Source organism: Trachemys scripta, chromosome 11 (assembly GCF_013100865.1).
Source record: "Trachemys scripta elegans isolate TJP31775 chromosome 11, CAS_Tse_1.0, whole genome shotgun sequence".
NCBI classification, from domain to species: Eukaryota; Metazoa; Chordata; order Testudines; family Emydidae; genus Trachemys; species Trachemys scripta.
Genome location: NC_048308.1, coordinates 57,660,331 through 57,673,178, shown reverse-complemented (window position 1 = coordinate 57,673,178; position 12,848 = coordinate 57,660,331). Strand labels below are relative to the sequence as shown.

Genomic DNA, 12,848 nt, shown 5'->3' with positions numbered 1-12,848 from the left:
CCATTCCTTCTGGCAAACACAGGCTAGGGACACCATCCCTGCCCATCCTAATAGCCATTGATTAACCTATCCTCCATGAACTTACATAGTTCTTTTTTGAACCCAGTTATAGTCTTGGCCTTCACAACAAATATATCTGTATCTGTGTCTCTTCACTGCATTAAACATAATTGGATTGGAAAGCTAGGCAACCTCTCCCATAAACCCAAACATTTAGTGTAAACTTTTATATTAAAAACTAACTAGAAGCAGCAATGGTTCCTAGATGCAAAGATAGTGAGGGCTTGGGATGGGGGAGGTATTGGATCAACGGCTTCTCTTTAAATAAAATCAAAGCTCTCAACTTAGGAGGGATATCATCCCCCCTGCTTCATGGCTTAAACTTCCTTTTGGCTATTGGGGGGTTAGGAAGAAACCTTCCCTGCGGGCAGGTTATCCCATAACTGCCTATTAAAGGATTCTTGCACTTTCCTCTGAAGCATCTGGTACAGACCACTGTTGGTGGTAGTCTGCCAAATTAGCTGGACCACTGATCTGATCCAGTGTATTCCTAACTCTGCCAGCTCCTATGCGTGCTGAGAGTCCCCGCCACGGGGGGAACCCCTCAGCTGTTGCCTTAAGGCAGCTTTCAGTCCCCTTTGCATTGCTGCAGATGAGGATATAGCCCTAAATATTAAATATCTGCTAATCTTTCTGGAGAGTTAGCATTACTGTTTGTGTTCATCCCCGTCAGGGGCCCTTGGAAAACACATCTCCGTTGATTTATTTAAAGTGAATATACTGCCTGAGAAAGGTGCTGGAGGCTAAGTCAGCTATTTTACTCAAAGTAGCAGAAGTAACAGTTTATATTGCCGGAAAAAAAGCCGACAGACATGGAGGTTTCTGCAGGGGAATATATCATACCTTCATTCTTCTTTGCTGGTTAATCGTATCCAGCTCACCACCTACAAATAAATAATAAAGCAGCTTGTTTTAAACAATGCCTTTAACGCTCACTAATCAGATCTCAACATGTGCTGCTGTAAGAAGATAATTAATTCTGATGGGATATTTGTTGCAGTTTATTCTGGGCTCAGAAAGCTTTGTCTAGACTGGGCAAATGACGTTTCCTTAGCAAAGAGCCTATAAAGGACAGTGCAGTTGCAGCAGCACCCCCAGTTACAACCAGGTTCCATCACTACATGATAGAGAAATGGACAGACTGCCTGGTCTCCTGAAGAGATCGCTTGTTGGATGGGTGTAAGGGCAGGAGTGCGCCACAGTTTATCAGTAGATGGGGAAGTAGGCAGGCAGCTATCACCCAAAGCGTAATGAAGAGCTGGCAGGGTATGAAAGATAAGGGGACGGGGCAGTTTCTCAATCCAGACCACTGAGAGGAACATCAGTTTAATCTATTCTCAGCATGGGGTGGAAGAGGAAGCAGAGACAGAGAAGAGAGCTGCTTGAATCAGACGCAGATCCATACTGCTGCCCCACCTCCTCCCCAACTACAAAAGATGTTTTGTTGCTGTGAGTAAAACCAAGTAGCTCCATGCAAATTAGCTGCCTGCCATTCCCCATGTGCCTGTGCTGGTCCTTGTTGGGGAGTGGGAATCCTTGAGACGGGGGGAAAAAAACACAAGTTGAGCAAAAAACCCACCAACCATAAAGGAAGGAAGAAAAAACGAGAGAGAGAGAGAGAGAGAAAACACCAGGAAAGAAAATGGACAGAAAAATTGACACACACAGAGGCAACCCTACCAGGATCTGGCAAGAGGGGCACCCACCAACCCCTCCCAGTGGACAGGAGATTCCAACAGCAACAGACTGGGAACTGGGGTAGGTGGGCCTGTGACTGGTGGTCTTGGCACTGGTAAAGGGACAGGTTGAAGGAACAGAGACCTGCAGGGCTTGGGTGGAGATTGTGTGCATTTGGGATAGGGAGAGCTGAGGCTGTAGGAGTGGGGAGCTTTTAAAGGGAGCTATAGGCTAGTAGGAGATATTAGGCCTAGGAAACAAGGCATGGCTTCCTGGTAAAGCTGAGGGGAGAAGCCTCTCTTCTGGGTCAGAGGCTTTGAGCAGGGATTTTCTTTCCCCTACTGCAGGATGGGGGTGCTATCAGTCTAGGGACAGGAGTTTACCTATCCCTGGTACTGACCAAACCAGGAATAGAGCTGCAGGTCTGTGGGAACTGAAGCATCTCTTATCTTGTACATGGTTGTAGCTCCCCAGAGCAGCCGTTGCCTGCTACGGCCACAGATTCCGCAGCCACGTCAGGCCTTTGTGACAGGTTTAGAATCCAGCTACAGAACTGAGGAACCCCATGGAAACACCCCAATGCAGCCCACATCAATACCCTACTGAGGAAAACTCAGCCCCAGCACCTTCCTCCCTATGGAGGCTCCTCCACCACCAGATAGAACATCCCCAGCCCAGCTCGTTCCTTTGCAGGGACCCCAGCCCTCAAACACCTTTCTCCTCATGAACACCGCCCTACACCTATACACCTCTGTAGGGAAACCCACCCTCCCAGAGTAGCGTTCATACTCTTCCATGTGGTGTCTCCTACCATCTCCCACAGGTTGCACTTTCCTGACCCCTCCTCAAGGAGCCCAAACATTCCTTGCTTTGGGACTCAGCTTTGCTGCCCCCCCCCTCCCTTCAATCCAGGAAAATACAGTATGAGGCTGTACAGTTTTCTCTGCTGAGCCCTCTCAAACCTACCCTGAAAGTCAGCTTGGTAAGCACAGCTCCAATGAAGCCACACTGCCAGGAAAAAGGTGGACCACCAGGAGCAGACTGAAGAGGCAAAACTCTTATGCACAGATGACTTTGGCCTCTTGTTGACCCCAGAGACTTAGGGTTGGCCTCGCTGGCCTGTTTGGTTGCAAACTGTGTTCCCTGAAGGAACCGTGAGGAAGGGGAAAAATCTAAATTTTTGTGGAGATTCTCTCTCTCACACACACACATCTGTCCCACCTATGGGTTTTTCCAGAGGCGGCGGCAAACTAGGCTAGTATGTCTTAAAGCTAACTTGAGACTTCAAGCCCAATGGGGCAGGAACTTCATCTGCACATATCAATATGTACACCTGTGTTGCTGTAAAATAATAAGTGGATACTTACTTGGATTTAGGCATTTTCAACCTTTGCATATTGCAGTGAGGAAACATACAGTATAAGCACGTGTGGGTTTTTGGCTAGGAAACACACAATTCTATAGATTTTTTGTTTGGGAAAAAGTGTCCATGGAAATTTTCCTTTTAAACAATAAAATTTTTATCATGTTGAGAATGGCCAGTTAACTCTAGTTTTTTTGTTTTTGTTTTTTTTTTATATATAAGGCTTAGCATTTTCAAAGTTTCGGCATTTATGGACAGTTTCATGAGTCAATATTAATATATCTGTATCAAAAGCAATTATTTTAAATAAGCAGCATTAACACAAACAGCACCTCAACCTGTAGGAAAAAATACAACCAAGACAATCATCACACAATACAGGCTGTTTCTTTAAAAAAAAAAAAAAAAAAAAGTTTACATTTCACCAAAGAACACTATACATTAAGTTACAATATATATAGATTTGTCTCTCTTTAAACTTTGTACAAACTGAAACATTCTTCAGACCACACGATCAAGCTTGCGTCTTGACAGCACAAAAAGGAAAAGACGACATTTCAACCTTGCTGGTTTCCAGCCTTGAATAAGAACCATGGACCCATGTCTTTTAGGTGATTTTTCTGCATTTTAACCAACAGTTTTTGCATGCACACAGCCCTTCTTATGAAGCAGACCAATCACGCTTTGTGAACAACTGACGTAAGGAGGAAAGATTGGTGAAGAATTAGTTCATTTAAAACTCTGTGGAAGCTCAGAATTAGGAGGCTTGCAAAACAAGTGTTTTGAGCACGCCAGAGTTAACTTTAGAAATGTTTCTAATGCCTATTGTGAGCTCATCTCTAACAGTTTTACATGTAAACTCAAATTAAATGACTATGCAACATACTCAGAACAGCACCAGGCTCGATTCATCTTTCATTCACACTAGTTTAACACTGATGTAACTACAATGAAATCAATGTAGTTTATACACGTGCATGAGAGGAGAATCGGGCCTTTTATCTGTAACCTTCAATTGGAACCTAGCGAACCAAAATACCAATTTGAGTACAAGTGGGCCTATGTGGCCAGATCACTTCAGCCTGTGTGAAACATAACACAAGTAACATAAACATAACTTGTTAGAGGAAAGACTATGCTCTCTCCAAAGACAACAGTGACATAACCAGAGTATACATTTAGAGGGGAAAGAATTAGAATTTAAAGAATCTGAAGTTAATTTTGAAACTACAATTTGAGTATCAGCCACAGAAATATTTAAAATAAAATCAGTTATTTTACAATGTTCTATAAATAAAAAACAGGAGATATGGGATGGCAAAAATCAGGGATTAAAACTTTTACATTTATATGCAATTTCTTTCACTCCATAAGGGACCCCTTTAAATTTATCTCTATCTGCACCCTCTTGACAAAAAACTTCTGGTTTGATTCTTTTCAGGGCACTGTGCAATTCAAGCTAGATTGAGAAAAGTCACTCCTTAGTCTGCTATTCCAAATGACCTAAAGGACCGTTTCCTTTAACAGCCTGTATTCACCAAGAGTAAAGTCTATATCCTTTGAATTTTCTCCTGCTTAGTGTAGAATCAGATCATGTGTTATATTAGGAGGAATAGTAACTGGCAAAAGAATAGTTATTCCTCAGCATTGTCACTGGGGAAATAAGCAACAATTGATGGGTATTTAATCAATGCAAAAATTTTGCCTTAGATTTTTACATTAATCAGGAATCTAGAATTCTTTTAAAGCTGTCACTGGTAATTTTTTAATACTAATTTGCTGTTCTGAATCAAGATTTCAATGTCAATATCACAGAATACTGAGGAGGGTAATTTATCCTGGAATGTACCAACTGAAACTGTAAGAGTAGCAGGAAAAGGTAAATGATATTCAACAGTAGCTAAGTGGGAGGAAGAATCAACTTCTAACATACTGTTGACAGAATTTTAAAGAAAAAGATAATCCTGTATGCTGTGCACTCCAGGGCTATAAATGAAGCAGGACAAAACATCCATTCTAGATGAGATGCCACAATTTTAACGGAAATATAAAATGCACAGCAAAATATCATTGAATTTACCTACACAGAAATGTATAAGGCATACCACAAAATAAATGAGTTTAAATGCAATCTATGAGACTCCACACGAATGGAGATTCTATAACTGCCCACATGGAGTAATGTTGGCTCTTACTTAAAAAGAGCAGTCCCTGTTGGAATGTTCCAATTTAAACCACAAAAATTAGATTTTAACAACGTTAACAGTATTAGCAATACTCTCTGGAGTAAAGATTTTTAGAGGTAAGACCTTAACTGATGCAGCATGTAAAGATATTTGGAGATCCTAAGCACAATGGGAGATTTCAAGGATCTTTAGCTTTAAATGCACAAAAGTAAGGAATTCAAGATTATTTCAGATTTCTAATATTTAAAGACGTTTGTGCATACTTTGAACGCACATTAATAATATCAATCTGAACCGTTTTTATCCTTTATATGCACAAATAATACTTGTAATCCTTTTTCCTTTGCAAATCTGTAAGTAAAACCATCGCCAAACTGATCTTGCGAGTTATATAAACAAGAGTGACTTGTTATGGCTGAGTTATCAGTCCCTGGAAATAGTGGTTAATAATGGATATGCTTGTAGAGCTGAACCTATAATGGTTCTGAAGGCTGCTATAAACAACATCTGAAGCAAACCAACTGTTATTTAATTTGGTAGTTATGTTGTATCAGTTTTATTTCCTTTATTGCTTAAAACTGATTTTAAAATATTTTTAAGTATGAGTCATTCATTACGAATTCTGCCTGGCACATAAAATATAACTCAGTTCTTGCTGCTTGTTACGGACTTGACTTTGACGATGCAGGAAAAAAATATTCCTCTGGCATTAATTCAATTAGCTCCTGAAACGCAACTGACAAGAAACAACATAGACCCTTGTTCAGTCCTAACAGCTGTCTTAGGCAAAACTTGAGACCCATTTATTTTCTGACCACCACAAAGACAGCTCTTCTGTATATTGTTTGTTTTTCTACTGCTTATCTCAGCACAGCAGATGGCTTACAGATTTGGAATATTGTTTTTAATCATGGTATCACTAATACCTACGCCATGACCATCAGCATATTAAATCATATGCCTATCTGAATGTAAACGATAAGTGCACAAAGCGGGAAGTAAGCTAAAACACTACCACCAATCTTTCCACTGGAGATGCAACTGCTGCTTTTAGTCATTATGACCAACTGCCCTTTCAGAATAAAGATTGCAGGTTGAGAAAGTAAACCCCATGATAAAGCCAGAATGTTAAATGCATCAAAACAATCCTCTTCTACTTTGCAATCCATCTACTCCTGTTCATCACCTAGTTTTATTTTCACCTTTCCATCACTAACATTCCTATCAGATGCAGTCCACATTTTTCATGCATCCATTGCCCTTGGCACTTTTAAAGTTCTGCATCTTGATTTCCAAAGACTTTATTTTGCTCTCAAAATGACTGCCATTGTTGATGCATTTAAGGGCAGATTCCGTTGTCTTCAGAGTACCAGGATAGGTGAGGGTTTCAAAGAGATTAGTGAGAGTAGCATTCTGATTCATATTATAAAACTTAGGGATTTAATTTTGGAAGACCTATTGAAATACTGCGCAAAATAGACCATCTGGATAGTATCTGAATTACTCAAAACTTGGAAGGGAAGAAGGAGGAGGTGTTCCACATGGGAACTGAATGACCTGGAATTGGCAGTGAACCGTATCAGCTATAAATCAAAGCAGCTGTCTGTCAGAACTAGCGTATGGTGCGTATACTGACTGTCCCAATGCTATTTTGAAGAATGGCATTGTTTGGAGAATATCCGCCTTCTTTCCCAAGACATTTAGAGTCCTCTGAGTTGCAAATCCTTAATGCCTTCATGGATTTAAATAGTGGCAGAGTTCTGGCAGTCTCTGATTCTATCTGCCTCCACAGACAATGCTTGTTCTCTGGGTTCTTGTTTAACTTGGCCCACACAAATGGTACCCTCTGGATTTTCTTCAACTTTAAAAGCAAAACACAAAACAAAACATTAAGGTCAAAACTCCATCGATAACACTTTGCTCTTAAGAACTGTATACAATTAGAAGCAAAAAATGACTGTAGCTTCAGAAAACATGACGATTTAGGCTAGCACATGGGGCATTTGAGAGATCAGCTTTTCTGTAGTTTAACAAAGTCATACACTTGCTGTGTTAAAAGATGAAGCAAGCAGAATTGAATTTGCTGAAATAATAAACTTCTGAAGAAAAATCTGAAATATTTTTATGCACGAAAAAGAATAAATGGACTAGAATCTATAAAGGTACTTTCTCTAAGGAGTTCTTTTTTTTAACAATATGAGGAGTCCATTCTTCAGGAATGAATCTTAGGTGTTTCTTATAAATATACTGAGCCAAATTCAGCCGTGATGTAAGTAAGTACTATCCTACTGACGACGTGAAAGCTGTATGCAAGTACACCAAGACTGAATTTGGTCTGTCCACTTAAATACACAAACTTGTCATCTTAAACAAGTACTTTTGGGGAAGAGGGTGTCAATGAACAACTGTAGGTATGAAAGAGACAGATTACAATAGAAAAGTTGTTTTAAATAAGAGCTTAGAACTGCATCCCCAGTACATAGAAAAGACCATACTGGACAGAAATGACCACGCTGGACAGGTTACATATTTTCATCAGCCAAGCTATTCTAGTATATAACTACCAGTCAGATAAGAGAGAGAAGCTGGATTGTAAGGAATGATTTTAACTGACTTGTCCTAAATGTGTATCTGGGACCAGTATCTCAGAATCCACAAAGTCCAGCACAAAAAAGTTGATTTGTTCCTGTAAATGATCTCAGTTTGGGCCTGCCCAATAGCACTGAACTAATTGGGGAAAATTCTGGATCTAGCTCTAGATTGTTTCCTGGCTTCTCACTCTCCAGGATTCTCCAACAGGATTACTTGGCCCCTTAAGAAGGCGAAGTATCTGTTGTTGTTTAGAAACATCTCCTCCCGACAATTAATGAGTGGCACTATTCTGTGTTGAAAGGAGTCCCACACACTTTCCAGGCCAAGAAGGATGGTGACTATGAAGTGATGGGGGTGTACAGCACAAATAAAATGAGGTACCCTCCAGGGATGTGGAGAGGCCGCCAGGAAAATATAAAAGAACTACATTTTGTTGTTAAATTGTCTTGTTTCTATAACTTTACTCCCTTTTGTTCTTTTTCTGTTTTGTATAAAATATTTCTTTAAAAATTCACACAACTTTGCACCAATGTTTTGCTTTTATGTATTTTAGAGAGACAGCACCATCTAGCTTGAAAGGCCACAAAGAATGACAGAAGAGACATTTTTGATTACCTCTCTGGAATCCTTATACCAACAATAAAAACAGAATTTTTTGAGGACAACAGTCAAGGTCAATTATAAGAATTTGGAATAGCTTCAAAAACAACATTTCAGTGCAACAGACTGAAAGTCCAGGGCAATTTTAGATACATTTAAACATTGACATTTTGTTGATTTAAATTAGAAATAGATGATACAATTAGTAAATGTCCCCTTGCCTAATTTTGATGTTAATTTCAGTATATTTAATGCTTTCCCTACATTTTGAATTTTCAAAGTATTGCAGGATTTAGTACTGAGAAAACATAAGTGCACTTAAAAAGTTGTCAGTGAGGAAGCTGGAGGGGGCTTGGCAGATGGTTAAGAGAGAGTTGTGACTTTGGACACTTGCAAAGATATGGGAGGCAATTTGGGATTGTAGGATAAGCACATTATTAGCTGGATATTCCTGCTAAACTGCTCAGAAGTCACATTTCAGAATTCTCAGACACTGAGAAAAATGGGCCTATTTGTAGTTATCTTTTCTGGCTATCTGTAGAGTCAGGAAGACAAGACTGCTTCAGTCCCATGTGGTCCACATTTGGACAGTTTATTTCACAGCCATTAGGGCTCAAAACTTTAGGGTTTTTTAAATGAAAGCTTAGATTCTGGAGCACAATTTGTTAGCAGATAATGTGTTCTGTACCAAATTCTATGGCAGAGGTTCACAGAATACAAGCCCATGATGATAAGGGCTTTCAGGGGCTCTCTATTCTATGAAAGGAGAACATTTTTGTTGGTTTTACTATGATTTTTTTAATGCATTTTTCTGATAAATGTTTAAAACTCCAAGAAATTATTTAATTTAAAAAGTTGCAACTGATCACCCCTGCACTCCATCAGAAGAAACTGGAAAAAAATGAGACCTCCCAGAAGACAGTTTGATTCAGTCTTAGAAACTAGCTGGGGGGAAAAAAAGTCACACAACATTTTCAAGTTGCTTATGTTTTGCAGTGTTTAAATGCATTTAAAAAACAACAACCCAGCTCTCCTAACAAAATGTTCTTGTTGAAACTGTTAGTTTACCAAAACATACAGGGCTTTTGTTAAACAAAAATATTTTATTTACCACAAAAACCTGTTTTTAGTAAACTAAAATGTTTTATTTAGTAAAAAGCAGTTTTCAGTAAATGAAAAAAAATGATGAATTTTGAGTAAAAAGTCATGAAAAATTCCACAAACTGAAATTTTTAGAAGTTCAACAGTTTTTGACACAAACAAGTTTTTTAAAAAGGCCATTTTCAGCAAAAACACTTTCAAAATTTTCAATTAGCTGTTTTAGAAACTAAGTGGGATCTGCTCCTTCAGTTATTCAAAAGAGTATCCTGGTGATGACAGATTCCCCACGGCACCCCAGAACACACACGACTAAAAAAATTTATTCTCAATTTGTGCATTTAAATACCGTAGGCAGATTTAAACTTACTAAGAGCTGGATGGTTGTCTACAATCCGTATTGGAATGGTCTGGACGTCTCCCAAAAGAAACTGATGGATCCCTGCCTCCAGGCTTCCTGTATCCTCTACACCTCCAACAGTTACCAGCTGGCCCATAGTGACCAGATTTTGATCTGATATAGGCAGATTTCCAATAGCGGAGGCAGCACTGTTGCTCTGGGTTAGACTGGCACCTGTGTGAAGGTTGTGTCCCTGACTGAGTACTAGAGAGTGGTTGGTTATCACACTCCCTATGGAATCCAGAAGACTTGCAGGGTTGGGAGGAGAATGGTTATTTACTGCTATCAGGGCTGTTGCTCCATCCACGGAGGTGAATGTTGGCTGCAGCTGTAATCCCTGTGAAACAGAAGACAGTAAAGTCAATATCACCGTGTTTCTATATCAATCAATACCAGAGTGTGAAGAGTTTGTGACCCTCAAGGCTCTGAATTGGGGCCCTTGGGGGCGACGTGGCAAACAGAAATTTGCATTTGATTATGAATGAAGGCTGGGTTCCCCAATAGTGCTTTTTCCCAGGAGGGGAGTGGGTATGAAGAGCAAAGGAGTCTGTCTCTGAGCAGCTGCTCCTTTAAGAGGAGGGAGCAGGCAGTGGAAGAGCAGAGGACAGGTGCCATGTGGTCTTCATAGGAGGACGACAGGGGAAAGCAAGCAAAACAGCAGCTACTGCAGGAGAAGGTGGGGTATACAGGACAGAGAGCAGAGGGAAGACGGGCAGTGATAGCAAGGGACCCACAAAAACAGATAGGGGTCAGGAGCAGTTGATTTTAAGGGTGTCATGCTCCTACTGTAATTCCAGGTAGGAGCATCATGGGCCCTCAGTAACTGACTTTAATTGATTTGGGGGGAGGAGAGAATTGGTTCTGGTCAGATAAGACGAAATAAGCCAGAAAAGAGGAATTATTGGGGTGTGGATGTGCCTGAGGAACATGGTTTGGGGAAAGATCTGCAGTTCCGAGTTTTTGTGGAGAAAGCAATGGGTTGAGTTCCTGGAGGCTGGTTGGAGTAGGACAAGACTGGGGTTCTTAGAGAAGGAAACCTACAGTTTCTGGGTCTGAGTTGGGAGCTGCTTTTTGGTTCTCAATACAGTTTTAGAAGTGAGAGAGAAGAGAAATAAATGGCAGCCTTTAACTGCCATTCCCTCACAATGGTGGCCTTTCCCCATTATAAAATAACATTTTTGGCCCTCAGGAAAATGGTTGGACACCACTAGTGTAAGAGGAGTGGCTTAGGGGTTTGCTCACTGACTGCATCTATCCTAACTTGTCTGTATGACAATCTCTGGATTTAACAGTGCTCACAGGATAGCAGTAGGATCACTTAGACGCCAAGTAAAAGCTAAAATATGTAAAAATACAAGAAAGTTGCCACAGAGGGGGCTGACAGCTACTTCAGATCTGGCTTCCCTTAGCAAAAATTTGGGGGGAATGGATCAGTGTTCACGCTGCAATCCCTGTCAGTACCCAGGCCGGGGAAGCTAATGATCCAACTACTGGACCACATCTGGTGATGAAGCTTGGTCACGTGCCACCTGAGGCATGCCTCGCATACTCTAAGAAGAGCAAAAATTAACGTAGCAAGTATATGGGATAGTTAGCGGAGAGGAAGCTTACAGTCCTCAACCTCTCCATCAGGATTCCCAGAACAGCCTAGGTTGAAATTCTGGCCATCTTGGTGAAGGTGTTAGAGAACTTGACTACCTGAAGCTGTGCAAATATCTTGGGCTGGAGTGACGAGAGCGAGGACAACAGCTGAGCTGTCTCTGGAGGCAAGTTCTCCCCAGTCTGACTGGATTCCACTTTCGTGATGATTGATTCTCCTGGTGAACTTCCTGCAGTACCACAGAGACCAAATGAACAGAGATTATGACAAAGATTCTGTTAGTTTACAGAGCTCTTAATACCTACCCGAACCTGATGAACAAAAGCTCAAATACATTATATCACAACACTGAAACATATAAAAACATTTACATTTGCATAATAAATAGTCTGTATTTTGTGTAGAAAAACTTAGATGCCAAAGGAAGGAGAACAGGTTGTATGTGAGAAAAAGTAAATACAGGGGTGTATAAAGTTAGAGAGTTTGCATTTTAAAAAGATAGGGAAATTACTAAGGGGAATAAAGCAATTGCTCTCTATCATTCCTCTTATAAATTCATGGGAATCTATAAGCAAAAGAATTTCCATCGAAGCAGCAAGCAAATTGTTTGAACATACATACATCCTAGATAAAACATAGGGAATAGGAGGAAAGACAAAATTAACTATGAATTACATGGTTCTTCAATAAAGCCGTATGCTAGAAATCCTTTAGGTTTCTTTCCACTGTTCATGGAAGTGGTGTAACTTCAATACAGGTAACTATTTTACAAAGCCCTTTTATATAGAAGCCCTTCTGGTTTCCAGACTACAGTATTTTCCCATGCAAACCCCTATTTTATGGAAGTTTCAGTTGCTCTTGAAACTTTATAAAATCAAGATTTGCCTAAATGGTTTCCCAAAAAATCCTACATTGGCTCATCGTATATTCAGTCCCTGTGAGACCCAAAATATTTGCAATTAATGACTCAAGTCTCAGACAGATATGCAGTTGCGTTGGCCAAGTGTCCTCCTGGTATCTTGCAATTTTACCTTTGAAATCAGCAGGTGATTTTTTTTCAGCAAGAAATCACATAACATATCCAGCAATGTGAGAAGTAGAGAGGTCCTTCAATATACACTGAGTCCCAAACTCTAGCTGCTTATGAAATAATATAGTGCAGTTGGTACAGTAATACTGTGGTTCTTGTTAATACTATATAATTAATCTTTGTGCATCAGAGGGAAGGGCTATTGCCTGATGTCCTATACGATACTATTGCAGCACATGTAA

General features: G+C 40.2%; 1 protein-coding gene across 3 annotated transcripts in view; it reads right to left on the bottom strand.

The window, feature by feature from the left end:
* Positions 1-3,256: 3,256 nt before the first annotated feature.
* Positions 3,257-12,848, bottom strand: part of CARF (calcium responsive transcription factor) — a 51,418-nt gene continuing 41,826 nt past the window's right edge. For all 3 annotated transcript variants that reach the window (XM_034785947.1, XM_034785948.1, XM_034785949.1), the window contains 3 exons: positions 11,675-11,805; positions 9,947-10,313; positions 3,257-7,147 (listed from right to left, as the gene is read on the bottom strand). In XM_034785947.1, coding sequence (XP_034641838.1) covers positions 7,029-7,147; positions 9,947-10,313; positions 11,675-11,805 — 617 coding nt within the window. In that variant the 3' untranslated portion in view covers positions 3,257-7,028. The remainder of the gene's footprint in view (positions 7,148-9,946; positions 10,314-11,674; positions 11,806-12,848) is intronic.